The sequence below is a fragment of the Sorex araneus genome, chromosome 2 (assembly GCF_027595985.1).
Source record: "Sorex araneus isolate mSorAra2 chromosome 2, mSorAra2.pri, whole genome shotgun sequence".
NCBI lineage: Eukaryota > Metazoa > Chordata > Mammalia > Eulipotyphla > Soricidae > Sorex > Sorex araneus.
Window position 1 is genome coordinate 267,499,480 of NC_073303.1, and position 22,871 is coordinate 267,522,350.

At 51.6% G+C, this 22,871-nt stretch overlaps 1 protein-coding gene across 1 annotated transcript in view; it reads right to left on the minus strand.

The window, feature by feature from the left end:
- Positions 1–18,471, minus strand: part of PCOLCE2 (procollagen C-endopeptidase enhancer 2) — a 39,249-nt gene extending 20,778 nt beyond the window's left edge. The window contains exons 1-2 of the mRNA XM_055127823.1: positions 18,312–18,471; positions 16,474–16,582 (exon numbers count right to left, since the gene is read on the minus strand). Of these exons, the coding sequence (XP_054983798.1) occupies positions 16,474–16,582; positions 18,312–18,382 (180 nt within the window). The 5' untranslated portion in view covers positions 18,383–18,471. The remainder of the gene's footprint in view (positions 1–16,473; positions 16,583–18,311) is intronic.
- Between the last annotated feature and the right edge of the window lie 4,400 nt (positions 18,472–22,871).

Here is a 22,871-nt window from a genome sequence, read left to right on the forward strand (position 1 = left end):
GGATGAAGGGAAATTCACGTCTATAAAGTTCCACAACAGAGGGCGGAGCGATAGTCTAGCGGGGAGGGCGTTTGCCCTGCACGCGGTCGACCCGGGTTTGATTCCCAGAATCCCAAATGGTCCCTCCAGCACAGCCAGGAGCAATTCCTGAGTGCAGAGCCAGGAGTAACTCCTGAGCATTGCCAGTGTGACAACCCCCCACCCCGGGAAAGGCAAAAAATAAGTAAATAAAGTTTCACAACAGAGAAAAAGCATCTGTGGGTATTTGAATGCTTGGAGGTTTGGGGAAGGAAGAGAAGGGGAAGGTTCTGGAGACTGAACATGGGTATCTTGATGGCGGAGTGAGCAACTGTCAAATCCAATGAATCATAAAGTTAAGACCTGGGCATTTCGTGCCGACTGGTTCAGCCCTTTTGGAAAACAATATGGACGATTCTCAAAAAATTAGAAATTGAGCTTCCATTTGACCCAGCAATACCACTCCTGGGAATATATCCCAGAGAGGCAAAACGGTATAGTAGAGATGGCATATGTATTTCTATGTTCATTGCAGCACTGTTTACAATAGCCAGAATCTGGAAAAAACCAGAGTGCCCCAAAACAGATGACTGGTTAAAGAAACTCTGGTACATCTACACAATGGAATACTATGTAGCTGTCAGAAAACATGAAGTCATGAAATTTGCATATAAATGGATCAACATGGAAAGTATCATGTTGAGTGAAATGAGTCAGAAAGAAAGAGACAGACATAGAAAGATTGCACTCATATGTGGAATATAATGTAACTGAGAAGTACAAGTTGGCAACGATGCAACTTCTGGCAGATATCTCTCTGGACTTAGTTACTAAAATACTAAAATACAGAAACCCAAAACTGAGAGGCCGCTAAGTGTGTTCACTCGACCTCATACCTCTTCATCCTCAGCAATGGAAAACAAATTATCTAATGCTTCCTTTTCAGCAGGTCTGACTTTAGGGGAGAGACTCTCCAAACAATAATAGTGAGTTTTGTTGAAATATTGTATGCAATCAAAGTGAAAGTAAAGTGAAATTTATTAGTTACACAGGCGGGGGGGGGCTAGTGTGGGGGGGCTAGGGGCGTGGGGGGGTTAGGGGTGTGGGGGGGCGGGGTGGAGCTATACTGGGACTCTTGGTGGTAGAATATGAGCACTGGTGAAGGGATGGGTATTCGAGCATTGTATAACTGAGATTTAAACCTGAAAACTTTGTAACTTTCCACATGGTGACTCAATAAAAAATTAAAAAAAAAAAAAGACCTGGGCATTTCGCCATATATAAAACATACCTAAAAAAACAAATAAGCGGGGCTGGAACGATAGCACAGTGGGTAGGGCGTTTGCCTTGCATGCAGCCGACCCGGGTTCGAATCCCAGCATTCCATATGGTCCCCTGAGCACCGCCAGGGGTAATTCCTGAGTGCAGAGCCAGGAGTAACCCCTGTGCATCACCGGGTGTGACCCAAAAAGCAAAAAAAAAAAAAAAAAACCCAAGCAAACTACTTTTGAAGTGAAAAAACTGAATGCATGAAACTCTGTTATCAACCTTGTAATCAATACTTAATCTTTTCGATATGCCAAAAACAGTAACAATAACAAAAGCAATAACAATAACAGTAACGTCTCACAATGGAGACGTTACTGGTGCCCACTGAAGCAAATCGATGAACAACGGGAAGACAGTGCTACAGTGCTCCCTAATCTTTCAAAGCCTTTTTCGGGGATGGGTGGGGTGTGGCTAGCTGGTGAGGGCCACATGTGGCAGTGCTCAGGGCTGGCTCTCCTCAGCAGTCACTGCTGCTGGGCTTGGGGACCATCAGTGGGGTCAGCGAGGAAGCGGGCGAGGCCAGTGCAGGTAAGTCCCTGCCTCCTGCTGCCTTATCTCGCTGGCTTAATTTCCTTAAACTTTATTGGTTTGTTTTGTTTGGGGGCCACACCCAGTGGTGCTCAGGGCTTACTCCAGGCTCTGCACTCAGGGATCACTCCTGGTGGTGCTTGACGGGTTCCATAGGGTAGAACCTGGGTCGACTGCATGCAAGGCAAGTGCCCTACCTGCTATACTACCTCACTGGCCCCCAATTTCTGTAAATTTTGCGGGGATTGGTTTGGGGACCAAGCCTGGTGGTACTCAGGGCTTACTCCTGGCTTTGTGCTCAGGGATCACTCCTGGTGGGGCTCAGAGAACCATACGAGGTACAGGGCATCTGAACAGGGGTCAGACGTGCATGAGGCAAGCACCTACCCCGCTGGACTATCTCTTCATCATGGACTTAGGGTATGACTCTTGTATGTTATACATGTAGGTTGAACAGTCAATTCCAGCAATATTAAAAAAAAAAAAAAGATAATCTCATCTCTAACATTCAGCCTTCTATCACTTACATTTTTTTTTTTTTGGTTTTTGGGTCACACCTGGCGATGCACAGGGGTTACTCCTGGCTCATGCACTCAGGAATTACTCCTGGCGGTGCTCGGGGGACCATATAGGATGCTGGGAATCTAACCCGGGTCGGCCGCGTGCAAGGCAAACACCCTACCCACTGTGCTATCACTCCAGCCCCTATCACTTACATTTTTTAAAATAAGCATGCATTGGCTCAGAAAGAAACTATTTTCTGAAAATTAACTCATGCAACAGACTCAATTCATCTGAACCGCTCCCCTCTCTAACCGCTAGACCTTGAAGTCCCAACCTAAAATCATTTCATACATAGAATGAACAGCTTTCAAAGTCAACCCTGCAGGGTAGAATTGTCCATGCTCTTGGGGCGGGTGGGGGGCAGGGGGAATTCATGCACGTTTATATTTCAGTCGGGCAGAAGAACGCCAACAGAGCAGGTATGTGGGAAGAGTTCCACAGGGTGAAGCATTGGAATGCTCTCCTGGACTGGAAAGTAAGTGCTCAGAGACCAGCACTACACCCAGAGAGCAGACAGCATGCCGCTTTCCTCAAACTCTGGAGCTGTCATGCTGACTCAAATTAGAGGTGACCTAGTATGGTCCTTCATTGACAGAAAACAGACAACCTTGGGGGCAGGCAAAGAGCACTGCAGAGATATAGATAGATATATGTGTATTGCAGATACATATATGTGTGTGTTGCATATATATAAATTATCACTATCACTGTCATCCCGTTGCTCATCGGTTTGCTCGAGCAGGTGCCAGTAACATCTCCATTTGTCCCTGTCACATTCAGGGTCAGGGGAATGAGGCCCATTACTGCTACTGTTTTTGGCATACCGAATATGCCACGGGGAGCTTGCCAGGCTCTGTCATGCAAGATTCTGTACCACACTCTTCCGGGAACTTTCTTTTATAGTCTCTGGATCTTAGCTGTTGATGAGATTACATGGCACCAGGGGCAGTTTGTGGGTGTGACTGCCTAGCTACTGGAAAATGGGGGATCTGGGTGGAGGAGGCCCAGTCCCAATCTGAGCAAGCTTGGAGATCTCAACCACAGGTCCCACACACCTGGGTTCCTCTGTCGGTTCCTTCATGTGTGAGGCTCATCCAAATGTGTGAAGAGTGGCCTTGAGCATGGCTGTGGCTGAGTTCTGGAGGTTTTCGGCTGCCGGGGCTCTGCTTGGGGCGGGGAGGGAAACTCAACCCACCCCCCTCTGAGGGGGGCCCAGTGAAGGCAGCCTGGTGCGAAGGCAGGAGATTCTGCCATATAAATGATATATGTGATATATATGTGTATATATATGTATATATAATGTATATAAGCACACAAGGCTCAGCCCTTAACAACATGTCAGTAATCTCTTACAGAAGGGCCTAATGGCCCCTGGGTGATATACAACAATCTTCATATACTCTCCTCTAAGGAAAGTTTTTTGGAGCATTTTCAGCAATTTATTCATAACAACAATACAAAATAAATTATTTCGGTTCTGCTTTGGGGCAGGGGTTGGGGTTTGGAATGGAAACACCCAAAATATGGTGGTGGGAAGGTGTCAAGGTGGTGGGATTGGTGTTCGAATACTAAATGAAATCCAATACTGTGAACTACTTTATAAAAATTAAAATAAATTAAAAAAAAAAAACGAGCACCGCAGAGAAGATAATTGGAGACAGGAGCAAGGCGGACTCAAGAAGAAAATTCTCTTTCAACCTTCACATTCCGCTAATTATGAAGCTGTCCGAACCAAGTCTCTGTCCCCAGAAATCCCTGACAATAAATGAAAACTTTTCTATGAAAATCAACCTATGCAGCCTCTGCCTCATCCAGGCAAGTGAAGTGAGGCGTAAAGCCCTTCACTCCTTCACCCTCACTCCTCCACTGGCAGCTTCTAGGAGAACAGACAAACGTAAGAGGGCCCTGGCCTTACAAAATTAGCACTTGAGACAGCTCAGCAGCAAAGAGACCAGGCAACCGATAAAACTCTTCCTAGATGCTGAATGTGGGTGGCAGGAAAAAAAAAAAAAAAAACAGGTGTAGAGAAGACGCAGGAAGGGCAAGGGGTAGCCAGGAAGAACATCTGGGAACTTCTTTCTGCTGGAGAAAGTCTAGGAATTTTTGGTTTTGGAGCCTGCCCAGCAGTGCTCGGGGCTTACACCTGACTCTGTGTCCAGAAATTACTCCTGATGGGGCTCGGGCGACCAGATGGGATGTCAGGGATCAAACCTGGGACAGCCGCGTACAGGGCAAACAGCCTACCTATTCTATTACGTTCCAGCTCTTCGATTTATTTTTCCTTTAAGAAACAAAGCTTCTGGGGGCTGGAGTAATAGCACAGCGGGGAGAACGTTTGCCTTGCACGAGGCCGACCCGGGTTCAATTCCCAGCATCCCATATGGTCCCCTGAGCACCACCAGGAGTAATTCCTGAGTGCATGAGTCAGGAGTAACCCCTGTGCATCACCGGGTGTGACCCCCCCCAAAAAAAAAGAAAAAAGAAAAAGAACAAAGCGTCATAATTTTGAGATCCGCATTTCTGTACCTAACGAAGATTTATAGAGGGCAGTGGAACGACAGGCACAGCACAGACTTACAGGAATAAAAATACATAATTTATGGAGAAAAACAAGTCCATTAAAATGAAAACTCACAATCAGAGTATAATAATAGAAACAAGATGCTGGGCTTCCCTCGGAGTCATTGCCCAGCTCCCCGGCAGAGGCAGAAGGAAAACAAAAGAAAAAAATGAGTCACAAAATAGCTTCTTTTCCATTGGCATCAGAGCCTCATCTCGCTGCCTTGCTGATACTTTTCTACGAAGTTTATCAAGCAGTTTGGAAATATTATCAATATGGCTGGGGGACATCTCAGATTAAACCCCCCGCCCCCAGAGGTCCCTAACGTCTGGCATTCATAGCCTATAGAAATCCTCCCCTCGAGCTAAAGCAGCTTTTCTCCCTCGGGTACCGAGCCCAGGTCTCACGCATGCAAGATACGCGCTTTACACCGACCCTTGGTCTGTTCACAGCCCAGGCCGGAGCCAACGCGTGGGGCTGCTAGCAGGTGGCCTCACTACAAGATGCCCAGTGGGGTGTCACGCAGGAAGCAGGCTTTTGGACCCAGGAGGCAACTCCCCTTAAGCACCATCCTGGGCACCCCAGGAAGAAATGAAGAGCTCACCCCCCCCCCCCGCCCCCGCACCGCTAGAGGAGCTCCGACCAGTGGGAGGCCCGGTGAACTGTAGACACCAAGCCAGGGCCGTGGACACAGCGCGGCCGGCCAAGCACTCGGCAGGCAGGCGGCTGAATGGAGGCTCAGTCTGTGCAGCCCACAGGGTCCCCCGAGCCCCGCGAGGAATGATTCCTGAGCACACAGGCGGGAGGAAGCCCTGGGCCACCCCCGGAAGTGGTCCCCAAACCAAACGATGGCTCAAGACCCAAAGCTGTCTACACCCCTGACCTTCCTCCCCCGTGCTCAGGCTCGCCCCGAGTTCAGGGTTCTCTGGCGTCAGCACAGGGCGGGGCAAGGCAGAGGCCGGGCAGGGCTTGGAGCCGCCTCTGAGGTCGCAGCGCAATGAAAGCTCGTATGTTCGCCGGATAAAGGACACAGTGAGCTGGAACGGGCCTTCCCGAGAGGCGCTCGCCATGCCCAGGGGGGTCACCCCACGCGGCCTGAGACGCACTGGCCTGTACACAAAATTCACACAAACATACATTTTGTCTGATGACAGCCTGGAGGTGAGGTGAAAAAATAATCACTGCCCCCATTATTTATGGAGCGCCCGCTCAGAGCACCGGACTGCCAGGAGCCTTCCTCTCCCCTGCCTCTCGTCCTCACATCACCCCTACGAAGCCCGTCTGGCCAGGACTCCAACTCTAGAAAGTTCTGGAAACTAGAAAATGGCCACCAAACAGGCACTGGACCCAACATCAGTGATACTCTCCTACACCCAGAGTCACCACACACACACACACACACACACACACACACACACACAGACACACACGCACGAATACATACACACACACATACACGCACATTGACACGCACACACAGCCGCACACGCACGCACGCGCGCGCACACACACACACACACACACACACAAGCACACCCTGCCACCATAGGCCAGTGGTACTCACCCTGGCACTTCTCCTGACCATAGGACCCTTCCCTCCGCCAGGACCCTTCACCAAAGAGGTTTGTCCATCACTGCGGACTCTGACCCCTGCCGCTACATTGGTCACCAACCACTAACCAATGGTCCCTCCCGAGAAGGTCACTGTGCCGAATTTCTGCCACCAGCTGAGCATCAGATAACCACCCAGCGGCCACTGGCTACCCTGTACCCTCGCCTTGCTGGCCAGGTCCACCAGGCAGTCCCGCTCAGGCCCAGCTGGCCCCCGGGCCTCCCCTGCACACTGGGGAACCGGAACCCTCGCTCATTACAGGTAGCTTGCGGTATCTGTGGGGGAGGGTGGGAAAGTGAGGTCACACAACTGCCGTACTCTGAGCAGTTTAAAAACCAGTCCCAGGGGCCGAAGCAGCAGTACAGCAGCTATGGCGTTGGCCTTGCACCCCACCCACCCAGGCTCAATCTCTGGCATCCTTTATGGTCGCCTGAGCACCGCCAGGAGTAATTCCTGAGTGCAGAGCCAGGAGGAACCCCTGAGCATCACCAGGTGTGACCCAAAACCAAACCAACAAAAAAGAATTCTTAATTCCAAACCCCCCTTCTATGGATGTTCTATTTTAATTCTAGATATTTATAATAGTTCTCTAGAGATGTGTCTCCTGGACCCTCAGCAGCTAACAAAAATTCCCTCTGCAGAAAACACTCTATTCTCCCAAGTTCAAGAGTATCTGAAACTTCTGTTGCCCGGTGAGAAGCTGCGATGGTGTAAGGTAGAGCTGGATTCAGGAAAGAAGTCGTCCTTCACAGCAAGGAACAGCACTACGCAGACAGGAAGGTTCCCTGTGCCAGGAGCAGGGGGAAGCAACCACCCCAGGACTCCTCCCTGACTGAGCAGAACACAAGAACACAACAACTTTAGAATCAAAATGCTGCTCTGGTCTCCAGCAAAGAGCAACCATCAATGTGGCAGTTCTCCTTGTGAGAGTCAGGACCTAGCTAATTTTTTCTGGCCATCTGCATGTGTACAGGAAATTTTAATTTGTTCAGAGTCCCACATCCTACAATGAACCCTAGAGGTTATTTCATCACTCTTTTGAATAATTCATTCTTAAGAACCTTCGCTGCTGTTAAATGTCTTCTCGGTGTATTCTGCTTTTTAACAAGCTCTTAGAACCCCATTTTCCAGCATCGTTTTAGGAAAGAGTGGCTTATGTGGTCATGAATACATTATTAAAGGCTCTCAGAAAAAAAGAAATGCCCCACAAAGACCTCGTCTCCACAGCTTCTCATTTTCTTATCTACTCACTGAGCTCCTTTGAGGGCATCTGTTGAGAACAGCACAAAAAAATACCCACTACAAATCAGTCCGCTTCTAAAGCTTCTAAAACATTAACTTTCCGATCATCAAAAAAAATTTGATTTCCCTGTGAGAGAGCAAAGAAAAGCAACGCAAAACAAGCAACAGGGACCCTTGGAAGCAAACATAAAACAAAGGCTCTCTGGGAAAATGCCGCCTGCAGGCTCGTCTAGGCAGGGCTTGGGGGTCTCTTAGCTTTCCAGAAAAATCCAAGGGAGTGAGGAACATGTCTTCATTCTTCCAGGATCTTAGTCAAATTGGATTTTGGGTTTTGTTTTGCAGTCATACCCAGCGATGCTCAGGGATTATTCCTGGCTCTGCACTCAGAGATTATTCCTGGCGGTACTCAGGCACCATATGGGATGCCAGGGATCAAACCCGGCTGGCTGCACGCAAGGCAAGCATCTTTCTTACCAGCTATACTCACTTGGGCCATGATATTAGCCAAATTGGGACCGTTTAAGAGTCCTGCAAATTACAAGCTCTGAATTAAACTCTTTGGATTGAAAATAAAATGAAGACAGAAGGTGTGGCTCTGGGGCTGAGCATTTGCTTTGCAAGTATGAGGCCTGGTTCGAATCCCAACACTGAAAATAAATGCACACGCACATAAAGAAATCACCAAGCAGGGGCTGGAGTGATAGCACAGCGGGTAGGGCGTTTGCCTTGCACACAGCTGGCCTGGGTTCGATTCCCAACATCCCATATGGTCCCCCGAGCACCGCCAGGATTGATTCCTGAGTGCATGAGCCAGGAGTAACCCCTGAGCATCGCTGGATGTGACCCAAAAAGAAAAAAAAAATCACCAAGCAAGCAAAACAAAGCAAAAAATAATAATAATAAATTATACGTTTCATTCACAGAGTCCCTCAAGCATCATATATATTCCCTGTTAATTATGCTTGTCTTTCTTAAGGAATATGATGTAAACAATATTAGAGCATTGGGTTAAATTACTCTTCTGGCAGCTGAAATTACCAGGCCGAGTCCAACAAATGCACATGTTCATTTCTCTTTAAACCTATAGTTAAGATTAAAATTTAAGGTTGTATATAATTCTCAGTCCTGCATCCAGTTTAAAGCCAGGAAATGTGTATTTAAGGCCAAAATTCCATTCCCTTCTCTGTCCTGCTGTGAGTAAACCAGGCAAATAATAGTTAGAGCCACTTCATAGCCCGGTGATACCCTCCGGTATAATTAGGTGACTTCGGTTTTGAGTTCCTGTCTAAATTTATGATTTGCTTTCTCAAATTATGTACCTCGCCTTGATCTTACAACAACATACCTATGTTCCATTTTTCACAGAACCCCGTGCCCCACCACCTGCCACCTCCACCTGGAGCCCTGTGTGAGTCGTTGAGAAGACAGGGACCCCCAGATATACTTAATTCCATCTTAATGGTGAAAGTAGGGCGCCCCGGAGCTGCAAACACATACACTGCCCGGCCGTCGGAGGCTGTTCCAGGGAACGAGAGATCATCTGTGTTTTGTTCCCCTCGTGCATGAATCAGCTAATAAGGAAATGTCACCTACGTTTTAGCTGACCTGGGCCGGATTCCTTTCTAGCCCCATTTCCCCTCCCACCCACGTTATGGACTCCAGCAAGTTGGCCGCCAGTTTTTAAGTCTTCGGATAGTTGCTGATGTTACTGCAAAGCCAGATTTACGGCAGAACGTATGCTCTTGCAAGGTGCCTCTTGGCGAGGGCTGCCTATCTTTCTCTAAGATAATTAAGTCCCAAAGTGCTCATCTGAAGGTTTTCTTTTACTGCAGACGACGACGCCCTCATTTTCCGGGTAGAAAGACGAAGCCACAGAAGGAAGACGGGTGACAGGCAAAGGTCCCGGAAGCAGACTGGAAGCACGCATGGTCCCGCTTCCCACGTGGGGTCTGGGACACATCGCAGACAGCCCCCTCCCCCCAAGGTGGCGGTGGCCCCAGCATCTCAGCCAGGGCCTGGGGGGCTCTCCCAGTGGCAGGGATGCAGCACAGCGCCCGCTGTGGTCCTGCTGGCCGTGCCAAGACCCCTGTGGTCAGCGACACAGCAGCTCCGCTGACTCCTACCCCCACCAGGCCTCACGTCCTCCCGAGCTCACATGGCACACGGGCACCCTAAGCCTCAGCTCTCAGACCCTCTGGACCTCCTGCCCAGCCTGCGGAGATGAAAACACGTTCTCAGATGCCCCTTGGGGGAGAGTGCGCACACCCGAGCTGCCAGGGGACCGAGAAAGCTGTCATCCCGTCCCACATTCCAGAACGCTCCACCGTTTCAAAACTTGCCGCGTGCATTCTCAAGCTGAGCTCCCAGCCGCTGGCCGGTGAACACGCCCTCAGCAAATGGGCCTGTCAGAGCTCTTCGGGGGGGCTGCCAAGATCTGGGGGCCGGGAAGAGAAGGTGAGTCAGGAGGCATGAGCTCCAGTACCAAGTACAAGTACCACCCAGCACACCCGGGCTGGCAGGAGGCGCTCAAGAACAGCGTCCTGAGAGGAACGCCCTGCGCTGACAGGAAGCCTCTCCCACCACCCCAGTGACCGCGGCTGGTGAGGCCATTCCTTCTTGTGAAGTCGCAGAGCAGGGACGGAGCCCAGGGCCTCACACCCTCATGTAATCCTACATATATGTAATCCTACACCCTCACACCGGTGAGACGAGTCACTGCCTATGAGCTTCGTCCGCCGTCCTTTGATTTTATTTATTTTGCTTTGGGGGTGACCCCAACGATGCTCAGGGCTTCCTGAGAACCACCACATGGGGTGCTGGGGGCTGAACCCAGCTAAGTCACACGTAAGATAACTGCCCCGCCCTCTGCATTATCTCTGTAGCACACTCCCCCTTTAACTTAATAGTCAACTCTGACGGTGCAGTTCTCCAAGAAATTGCCGTTAACTTTTTTAAGTGCTTTCATGTCCTGCTTCTGCTGTCTCCTTAGTGGCTGTGTTGACGGGGAGTTGCACACACACTTGGTTGTGATGTTTGCTGGGAAGGCTGCATGCTTCTGTGGGAACACCTACAAACACTCTGATTCCAGTGCTCTCCGGGGGGGGCTTTGGGGGGCCTGTAGTGCTCACACACACACACACACACACACACACACACACACACACACACACACACACACACACACACACACTTCCCAGAGCTCCTGGCTGTGGTACTCACACTTTTTAGTTGAGATACTCACGGACCACATACTTTTTAGGGTGGTGCTTGCACACACACACACACACATACACACACACACACACGCTCCTGGCTGGACACTGGAAGTCGCACATTCTGTTGCTGCACACAGGTACTTGCCTGCCACGTGACGGTGGCCCTGGGTATCCAACTCATGGCCTCACGTGTGCAAGCTAAGGCCCTTCTGCCACACCCATCCCCGGCCCATAAAGTCATGATCTAGGGACAATCCTAAGTTGCCAGCTGCACACGGCCCTTCCACACAACTCGTTAGGAAGCTTGGGCGGGGACAATTCGCCTTTGCCTTTCTCGGGGAACCAGAGGCTAAGCCCGGGCCTTCTGCTCAGCCAGTCTGCTGGGCGACAAGATTGGTCCCTTCAGCCACCGTCAAGGCGCGATTAGGGTATCCCACGCATGGACTCGGGGGTGAAGCCACCAGCTCCTCCCATCTCCAGAACCTTCTCACCTTCCCTCACTCAAACTCTGCCCCTGCTGAAGACGAGCTCTCCCTCCCGGCCGGCCCCTGCGGCCCGTCCCCCAGCCTGCCTCTGTGAATCCGCCTTCCACAGTGACTCACACACGGGGAACCTGAGGAATTCGTCCACCCGGAGGGTTTAATCCCCGAGCACATCCCCCAAGTCCCGGGGACAGCAAGAGTCAGCGAATCCTTGCTTTTCTTGAGGCTGAGTACGTGGCGTCTGTCCTTGCCTTGAGTCTATCCGTGTGAGAGCTATCACGGGACAGATCCCGCGTGGCCATAGCCATCACGCTGCAGCAGACACAGGCGTGAAACCAGGCTCTGCTTTCACTCCCTGGGGCGCCCCAGAGCTGGGGCTGAGTGGGGGGCTGGAGCTCCTGAATCCCTGAGACGTCACTGTGCCGCGTTCCACAGCAGCCGCCCTCTGCACAGTCCCGGCAGCAATGCCGGGGGCCCCCCACACCTGTCTCCCCTCTCTGCCAGCACCGGCTGCTTTCTCGGGGGATGACGCTCATGTAGGCGGCGGGAAGCTACTTATCTTCTGCCTCCAGTCTCACTTATCTTCTGCCTCCAGTCACACTTTCTTATTTCCGTTTCCGCTTGAACACGCTACCTACAGAGTCGGCTGCAGGAGTGGCCAAGTTCAAGGCGCCATCGCGGACATCAGCCTGAGCGTCTCTCCAACAGCCATGCGTGAAGGGTCCAGGGAACCACTGCTTGCCCTCGCCCCCGCGTCTCCTCTCCTCGAGGGTCTGCAGGAGCCCGGGCAGCCCCTCCAATGGCCCGAGGATCCGGGAAGACCTGGGAAGCGGGCTGCTGTCCTCACGAAACGCCAAGGAAAAAGAGGTTGTCCAAGGAAAGGAGGTTGTCCAGCTGAGATCCCGGACACGCCCAACGCCTCTCTGGGGCTTCTGCTCAGGCAGCCGGCATCACCACGAGAACATGCGCGTTCCCCGTGCCCAGTGACACACAGACACATGTCAAAGAGGCAGCTCCTGTGCAAAAAGCTCGACTCCAAGGGCAAAGGCGGAAACCAGTTCTAGCTCGAAAGGCAAACCCGGGCTGACCCTTGGCCCTGCCTGACCAAATTGCCTCTGCTTCCTGGAGATACGTGTCTTCTCAAACACGGCTGGCGTCCGTCCAACACTGGCTCGGGCAGCCCACACAAGCCACAGATAAATGCCCTAGAGACTGTCGTCATCTGCTTGCTATCCCTCCCTGCCATGGTAACAGGGGCTGACCAGAGCACACGGAAGCTGGGCAGGAGGTGACCGTTGTACATGTACAGCCTCCCTGTAGCCAGGAGTGACCACGCAATGAGAATCCACCAATGACAGCTGCCAGAAGCAAGCTGCACGTAACTCCGCACAATGTCCGTTATTATAATAGTAACAATAGACGATGCCCCCAGAGCCACACCTTGGGGCCTACAGTGATGGAACCCAAGCCCTAACACATGCCAGATGTGTGCTCTACCATCCCCCCTGCCCCCTGCACAATGTCCCTAGGGAAAGGTCCATGCCATGACCTTCTTCTCTTCCTTCTTGTTGGCTGAAACATTAAAATGATGGCTGGAGCTTGTGCAGCCCTCTTGGGCAATGGGGAAGTATGTGCAGGAGGGTTGAGGAGGGCGAGAGAAAGATCCCGGCTGCCTAGAGACTAGGGGACTCCCACGGCATGCATGGTTCACCTACCTCCAGTGTCCCTTCCAGAGGAGAGGACCGAACTGGTTCGTTTAGGTCTCTGGGACAGGGAGCCAACCTAGTCTTGCACTCACTTTGAATCCCTCCAGAAAGATCACAGAACCCACGCACAGAAATTCTTTCTACAGTTACAGAACACACAGTTCCAGAGTGTGTTGTTTTGAACTGAAAGCCAGACCGCATTGTGACTGGGTCAGGAGGAAGGGAAACAAGAATATGGTTGGCCCATGTACAATGGTACTATGAGGCCCATGTACAACGGTGCTACTTCAGGGACGGAGTCCATCGCTCGGTCTCTGCAGCGCCGCTGAGGTCTCAAGGCCAGTTCTAGGGCCCAGAGAGACGGTCAAGTCAGTAAGGCGGTTGCCTTGAGCGGAGTCCAGCAGAGTCCATTTCCAGCACTGCCAGGGCTCACCCCTGAGCACAGAGCTGGGGTCAGACCCTGAGCACCCCTGGGTGGTCCTTCATTCCCCAGTAAAGAAGACAAATTCTTATCACAGTCCTGGTGAGTGATGAAAGGAGCCTGGGACTGGGTCTGGCTGCTAAGTGCTGGGGTTTTACACGCACCCAAAAGGAGACCCCTGGGGCCCTTTCCTTGTGCCCGGGACAAGGAGCAATCAGAGGACTCCTTGAGACACTAAGCCCTTCACCAGGGAAACCTTCCGCGCGTTATTCCCATCACAGCCCAAATTCAAAGCCACCTGACAAGTCCGCTCAAGGGTCACCAATGTTTCTCGTTCAGTTCTTCAGATTTTCTGTTTCTGTTTTGGGGTAACACCCAGCTGTGCTCAGGGGTCACTCCTGGCAGTGCTCAGGCAGCCGCAGCAGAGTGCAAGGTCAAACCAGGGCCAGGCGCAGGCAAGGCAAGAGCCTTCACCTGGGACCACCTCGCTGATCCCTAAAATGTTTTAGTTTTTTTTTTTTTTTTTTAAAAAAAGGCGGAGGGGCTGGAGCGATAGCACAGCAGGTAGAGCGTTTGCCTTGCACGCAGCCGACCCGGGTTCAATTCCCAGCATCCCATATGGTCCCCCAGCACCGCCAGGAGTAATTCCTGAGTGCAGAGCCAGGAGTGACCCCAGTGCATCGCCGGGTGTGACCAAAAAAGAGAAAAAAAGAAGGGTGGAGGGAGATAGAATGGCAGTAATCAAGCCCTAATTTGTCAATAATCATCCAGATGTGGATGGTCTGAACTCATCAATGAAAAGATAAGAGTGGCCAAACATTTTTTTAAAAAGCAGAAACCAGAAACCAGATGTGGCCTTCTGGACAGCTTTTAACTCACAATGAACTGCGATGGAAATAGAGCATCAGTAGGAAAACCACGTGACACATCTGTCTCGGAACCTCGTCCCATATTTACATTCATGTCCAAACTACAAAGCTAGGGCCAGAGTGATAGCACAGCGGGTAGGGCGTTTGCCTTGCACTCGGCCGACCTGGGTTCAATCCCCGGCATCCCATATGGTCCCCCAAACACCGCCAGGAGTAATTCCTGAGTGCAGAGCCAGGAGTAACCCCTGAGCCATGCTGGGTGTGACCCAAAAAGCAAAAATAAAAACAAACCAAACTACAAAGCTATTTTCTATGACTCATGCACTCCTGATGCCACGGAACAACAAATGACAGTGAAATCTGTACCAGTTTATCAGATCAGGAGGGCACCGAGGCCAGCTTTGGATTACGTAGAAGGACCCTTCATTCTCATCCTGCAGACTCTTCTTCCTGGGGGGCTCACTGTGAACCAGGATTCACTGTAAATGGGACCAGCCAGTGCGTGCCACTGTTGCTCTGAATCTGTGTCCATAAAAGAGCTGTTGCTCTCAGGGTGATTTTTTTTTTTCTTTTTGGATCACACCCGGCGATGCACAGGGGTTACTCCTGGTTTTGCACTCAGGAATCACGCCTGGCGGTGCTCAGGGGACCATATGAGATGCTGGGATTCGAACCCGGGTTGGCCGCGTGTAAGGCAAACGCCCTACCGGATATGCTATCGCTCCAGCCCCTCTCAGGGTGATTTTGATGGTAAAGATCCGGCAGGATCAGGCCTATTAGCCCCTCGGCACAGGGGCACAGGGTCCGGCACCTAAAAGGGCGGAGGGGCTAGAGCGATAGCACAGCAGGTAGGGCGTTTACTTAGTAAGAGGCAGCCGAGGCTTTTAAAAACCATCATCTGCTGAACAGGCATCAGAGATTCAGTTATCGGTGAGAGAGTGAAGGTGCAGCCACAGCCCCAAAACACAGGCTCCACAGCACTGAAAGCTGGAACCACTGGAGCTGTGACGAGCTTGTCAAGTTGACAGGCCAAGATGGGGTGAGGTGGGGGGGGGGGGAATGTGGGGATGCTGGGAGGGGGGAAGCTGACACGGGTGCTGGGATTGGTGTTGAAATAGGATATGCCTAAAGCTCAACTATCATCACTTCCTACATCGTAGTCCTTTAATAAAAAAGAAATACATTCTAAAAACCAGAAGCCCACCCTCCAACCAACTGACGCTTGCAGTGAACCCCACGTGGCTATTACCCAACAATTTCCAACCATGGAAGATGGTAACTGGGAGCCGCTAGGAAGATAACTCAGTCTCGCCGGCTCAAAACCAGGTGTCTCTTCTCGAAGTCTGACTTCGAACCTCGCCTCAGCAGGATCTTCGCCATGACTAACGGCAAAGGGATTTCGGGAGCCCTCTTCTGCCGTCTACACCCCAGCCCCCAGCCCCCAGCTGCTATTCTTCCCCACTCTTAGATTGCCTCAGTGCCATTTCAAGGCAGGGACGTTAAGTGGGTTGTTTTTTTAAAACCCTAATGGCTGTGCGTGCTCAGGGGCAAACAGTACCTTTGATCATCTAATCCCCAGCAGGGCCCTTTCTGTAGAGGCTTTGAAGTCGTCCTCACTCTGGGCCTGGGACTGAGAAGAGCTTGAATTCCGAATCCTTGACCCCCTCAAACGGAGTCAGGCTGAGTGCTCAGAAACACATCTGCTTTAAGAATCTACTCAAGTATTAATCGGGTGCCCTTTCTAATCTCTAATGCAGGACACTGCCGGTTCTATTAATAAAAATCTACCAAATAGTTGAGGGAAATCCAACATTTCACTATTCCAGGCATTTGCCCCTGACACAGACACCAGAGGGGGGTCAGTAGCCATGGCACTCAAATTCCAACGCCCGCTTCCAGGAGATTCCCCACGTCCAGAAATGCTTACTGTGATTTTCCAAGTGCATTTGCTGTTTGGAGGGTACACTCCAGGAAAGCCTTCGCTGCCAATAAACCCAGACTCTCCAGTAAGAGTTCCGCCACATGTGAAAACAGGTCTGTGGAAAGAGAGGAGGAAGGAAAACAACCTGAGCACGGTTCCCAAGCCCACACTGACCGCAGAATCTCTTCCGAAGGATCCAGTCAATACTGATGAAAGAACACCCGAATTGTACAAAGGATTTTACAGCTTGAGAGCTGCCAGAATATTTCTACTCTAGTCTGATAAAATATTCAGTCCAGCTGTCATTCCTCTCCATTACAGTAACATAAGAGCTTCCCAGCTCTCCAACCATCTCCGTGTATGATCTGTCCGTTCATCATCCCATCCACCCTCCAGCCATCCACCCATCACTCATCCAACCTTCCACCATCAACCCATCCCACCTCCCTCCACCTACCCACCAGCCAGCCAGCCAGCCACTCATCCCCCACCCATCCATCCACCCACCATCCATCTACCCATCCATCTAGCCATCCACCCACCCACCCATCTAGCCATCCACCCACCCACCCATCTAGCCATCCACCCACCATCCACCCACCCACCCATCTAGCCATCCACCCACCATCCACCCACCCACCCATCTAGCCATCCACCCACCCACCATCCATCCACCCACCCACCATCCATCCACCCATCCACCCACCCATCCATCTATTCATCTGCCCACTCAGCCTCCCATCCACCTCCCTCCCATCTATCCATCCATCTATCCATCCACCCTCCCACCATCCATCCACCCACCTACCCACCATTCATCCCATCATCCAACGCCCATCACCCTTCCACCCACTCCTCCTCCATCTACCCATCCATCTATCATCCATCACCCCATCCACCATCCTTCTAGAGTCCACCATCCACCACTCCTCTTCCACCCATCCATCCACCCATCGGCCAACCATCCGCTGTCAGCAAACTCTTCTTTGGGCAGCAGTGAGACTTCAAGGGAAACGGAACTGCCGGGCCAGGGAGGAGGCCGGCGCCAGGCTGCGCGAGCGTCAGGGTTTTGCAGACAGCAGAGCAGTTGGCTGCAATAAGCAGCACTTCACTCTCAGCTCTGGAGACCTGCCGGGTGCCTCGCCCCTTTCCCGAAAAATCGTTGGCCTTAGGCAGAGCTTCCCAGTGAAAAGGAAGGTTGGTGGTGGTGAAAGTGGGGGCGACGCCCAGGCAGGGCGCGGGACTGGGGTCCCTGTGGGTCGCGGCCCAGCGCTGTCCAGGAGGAGATAACTCTGTGCGGAGGGTCCTCCCACAACCTGAGCTTTTTCTCCAGGCTCCGCTCAAACCTCTAGGGACGGGAGTCGGGGAGGAACCAAGCTACAGACAGGAGGTGCCCGTGCCCCCTCCGCCCCGACACTTTCCCGGGGTGGAGAGATGGAGCCCGCGCCACGTGGGGCCCCGTCCGCAGGGCAGGCGCGCAGGGGCCGGGCGGGCCTGGGGGAGCACGGGGAGCCCCGAGAAAGGCTGCGCGCGTCAGGGGGGTAGCGAGGGGCGCCCCGGGAAAGGCTGCGCGCGTCGGGGGAGCGGGGAGCCCCGGGAAAGGCTGCGCGCGTCGGGAATGGGAGCCCCGGGAAGGGCTCTGCGCGTCGCGGTGGGGGAGCGCGGGCACCCCGGAGAGGCTTTGCGCATGGGGTGGGGGGAGCGCGGGGCACCCCGGGAGAGGCTTAGCGCATGGGGGGAGCCCCGACAAAGGCTGCGCGCGTGGATGGGGGAGCGCGGGGCGCCCCGGGAGAGGCTGCGCGCGTCGGGGGAGGCGGGGAGCCGTGGGGGGGGGGCGGCGGTACCTCTCGGGGGGCTGCGTCCGCGACAGCTGGGCGAGCAGCAGCAGGCAGAGCGGGGTCCCGGCGCCCCTCATGGCCGGGCTGGGCCGCTGCTCCCGCCTCGACGCCCGCCGGCCCCGCCGAGTGGCCCCGCGCGCTCAATGTCCCGTTTGTTCTCGGCCGCGCTGGGGGCGGCTCCCGTCCGGGGCCGCCTCCTCGCCCCGCGCCCGGCGCCGCCCCGCGCCCCGGGACCCGCGCGCCCCTCCCGGGGGACCGCGGGGACTCGCCTGCTCCCCTCTGCCCTCCAGCGCCCGATCCCGAGCCGCGGGCGGGAAGGAGAGCCGGGCCCCGGGCCCCGGTTACTGTATGACAACAGGCTGACTTTGGTCTTGGGTGGGCTGTGATGGTTTCTGCTTTTTTGGTCAGGGGGCCACACCTCTCTGGTGTTTAGCGCCGACTCCTGCTTTCTGCGCTCAGGGGTCACTCCTGGCAGGACCCGGGGACCCTATGCGATGCTGGGAGTTGCACCCGGGCCGTCCACGTGCAGGGCTAGTGCCCTACCCGCTGTACCGTCCCTCCAGCCCTGTTGTTCTATTTCAGCGCATGGCATTTTATTTGCTTTGGAAGAGTTGCGTAATTTGACAAACGAGATGAAGATGTGCTCGCAGTCCTCCCTCCCCATCTTTTTTTTTTTTCCTGATGAAAAACTCATTAAACACAAGCCTGCTTGGGGACCAAAAGGACAGACCAGCGGTGGGGCACTCCCGGGTCGGATCCCTGGCATCGCAGATGGTCCCCTAAGCACCCTCAGGAGTGATTCCCAAACCCAAAGCAGGAGTAAGCCCTGAGCACTGCCGGGCATGGCCCCCAAACCAAACCAAACCCAAAACTGCTTTAGTTAAAGTCACTCTCGGGGCTTCGAGATACATTTGCAGCCAGGCTGGCTGTCATCTACTTCAGATGATGAAAACACAGCCCGTCATCTCACCAAAGGGTTTGAAAATGGTTACTCATGGGTATCTCTGTTTTTAGGGGACCGGTTTCTTATTAGTAATATTGACGAGTTAAAATTTGCCAAGCATTTGTTTCTCTGGAAAGAGGAATTCCAATCTGGAGGTATCGAGGGTTTCCTTTTTTAATTGCAGAAAAGTACTTTAAAACTTGATTTTGTTAAGTGCTTCTCAGTATCCAGGGACTAATTAAAAGAAAAACAATAGCAGAGTGAGTTCATTGAGATTTTCAACAACCACCCACCTTGAGCAAGGCTGTGGCACGCTTTTCCACAATATTCACCTGCCTAAGCAAAAATAATAATGGTACGTATCAAGACTTTGGTTCTAATAATGAACTTACCCAGTTAGGACCATAAACACTTTTGGCAAGAAAATAAGTAAAAATACACCAGCGAGATCATCTGACTTAGTACAAGGGGAGCCCTGGGGACTATAATAGGAACCAGAATTCCCTGTGGGGTTTAGATTATCTTACTAGTTTTCAAAAAGTGAAAGGAAAACAACACCCACTGAAGCTTAAAAAAGAAAAATTCTCTAAGGGCACCACGCCCTGTATGACATTTAAAAAAAAAAGTTACAGAATTTGGTAATATCCTGGAACCTACACCCTCAACCCATAAAAAATTGTCTTAAGACAGAGGAAAATACGGGGCTGTTTATTTTGCACACATTTCAAGACTATGACGTCCACCAGCATTCGTGTTTGAGATATTTTGTTATAAAGTCATCATCTTCCATAATAAAATATTGCTCAACTCCCTCCCCTCTTCTGATAATGTTTTGAAGTCTTCATTGCCAGAAAACACTTCATTTGTTTGTAGGAGGCTGCTGGGTTTGCAATGTCTTCAACCTTCCGAGTTGACAGAACCCAGGACGTAGGTGTTAGGTCGCTGTGTGTCCTCTTCTTCACTGGACCTGGAGCAGTGTTCCTGTCCCGCTGGGCCCCGAGTCCCAGCACTGCCCGCTCCGCTGTTGACCCTCGCAGACATTGAGGCTGCCATCGGAGTTTTTTCCAAAGTTTACCCAAACCCATATTATTTGCTCTGAGAAACACATATTTGACTTGGAGAGACAGTTCTGGCCAAAATTATAAACCTCCCATGTCCTGAGTCGCTTAAATGTTAGTATTGACACAGAACCAAGCGGACTGGGCAGCTTGACCCGTGAAGTCAACTGTGGGGACAGAGTGGGGACGAGACGCTTTGTGGAAGAACAGAACCCTGTCATAGGCTCTCAGGAAGGGAAAAAATGCGAGATGGGTAGGTGGCTTCAGAACCAGGCTGCCCGGAAATCAAAGAGCAGGGACGGTGACGGCATTCCCCAACCCTGCTGACCACTGGTCGAATTGGACCCCATCACACTGTCCTTGCTGTGTCATGTTGAACCACACACACAGCAGGGCCCACTGCGACAATAGCTTTGTTGGTTAGTTTCAGGTCAATTACGCCAACTCTGTAAGCAGAGCAAAGCCAAGCTGTAGAGAGCTGCGCATACAATCCTTAATTCAGTACTCATCTTGGGGTGGGTGGTCCAGAATTTTTAGAAAGTGACTGTGCGAATGTTGAAAGAGGCTGGGGCCAGGGAGAGAATGATGGTTTTGGACAAACGAAGACCTGGATAGGTTCCACCCGTGAAAGACTTGAAGAAAGGAAGTTGTTGGTCAAAAGTCTCTTCCAAAATGAATGAATTTCAGTGCTGAAATGTGAGAGAAAGTTATCTCTGCATGACAGTGCTGCAAAAGCCAAAGAGAGGAAGGACTTCGGATTTTGCTGGACCGCTTTTTGTCAGGAATGTGATACTGAAACGCACATTGGATTCTTTGTTCATTCCGAGAATTAGCACACAGTAACCAGTGTGACTGAATTTTTCTAAACACAAAATCAATTTAATTTTTTAAAATTCTGTTTCATCCCATCCTCCTCCTATTCCTCTTCCTCCTCTCTCCTTGAGTTGGGGATTCAACCCAGGGCCTCATAAGTGCAAGACACGCACTTTACCACTAAGCCACATTCCTAGCCACTCAGCTTGATTTTTTTGAAGAAAAAATAATTTTCAGAATCTGCTAAGAAACTTTGAAGCCTGTTTTGAAATCCAGATGACCTACTGGGCGGGGGTGGGGGAGGCACACACCTGTGCTCAGCCAACCATATGTGATGTGAGGGATGGGACCCGGGCCATTTGTGTGCAGGGCTAGTGTCTTAAGACTCTCTCCAGCCCCTAAATCCAGTTAAGATATGGATCATCTTCCGTGATCTCAGGATGCCTGAGCCAGTTACTTTGCAACAAATTGCACAACTTCACCTTTCTTACAGTTGACTAGTATTCCACTGCTGTGTGTATGTACCAGTTTCTTTATCCCGTCATCTGCTGTGGGCATTTGGGTTGTTTCCATGATTTGGCTATTATGAATAGTGCTTTAATTAACATTGGAGTGCTGGGGTCTTTTCTGCACTGTGCTTTCGAGCCCTTGGCCTCTGTTCCCAGGAGCGGAATGGCTGGGTCATATGGAAGCCCAGTTCTTAGTGTTTTGAGGATGGTGCCTATCTTCCCAAAAGGCTGGACCTGTTGACATTCCCATCAGCGGGAAACAAGGGTCCCTCTTTCCCACATCCTCGCCAATACCGGCTGTTGTTCTGTTTGATGTGTGCCAGTCTCTGTGGTGTGAAAAAATAACAATCTCCTTGTTGTTTTGGTGTGTACCGCCCTGATCATTAGCAATATGGAGCATTTTTTATATGTATTTTGGCCATTTATATAGTTCTTCTTTGAAGAAGTTTCTGTCCATGTCTTCTTGGTTTTTGTTTTTTGTTTTTTTTTTTTTCTGATAGGTTTGGGTTTTCTGGAGCGATAGCACAGCAGTAGGGCATTCACCTTTCATGCGGTCGACCCATGTTCGATTCCTCCACTCCTCTCCGAGAGCTGGGCAAGCTACTGAGAGTATCGCCCCGCACTGCAGAGTCTGGCAAGCTACCCGTGGCGTATTCAATATGCCAAAAACAGTAACAATAAGTCTCATAATGAGAGACGTTACTGGTGCCCACTCAAACAAATCGATGAGCAACGGGATGACAGTGACAGTGACAGTGAGTTCTACCAGTGCTTGATATATCTCAGATATTAACCCGTTGTCATAGTGGGCGCTAGTGAAGGGACTGGTGTTAGAACAATACATGCCTGAAACTCAGCCATAAATACCTTTGTAACTCATGATGATTCAATTAAAAACAAATGTTTTTAAAGGTGTCTGAGCACCGTCCAGAGAGAGGCAGAGCATTGTGGAGAAGACAAGCTGAGGATGCCGTTGCTCCTGGGGTCCCTCCTCTTGTTCCTAAAGAGACCTGAGCCACACTCCCAGCTCACGTGGAGATGTTGCTTCCCGGGACTGCGATGAGCCAGCACACCAGCACACAACGCCTCCAGACAGCAGTTAGCGGAGAAACTCTTTACGCAGTTCCCGTGACTCTCCGGGGTTCAACAAGTCCCATAATATCCGTAACTCCACAGACCTATGGAACCAGATTTCCCCTTGAGTTCTGTTACCTGGGAAGACAGAATGGTGTCACCATGATGA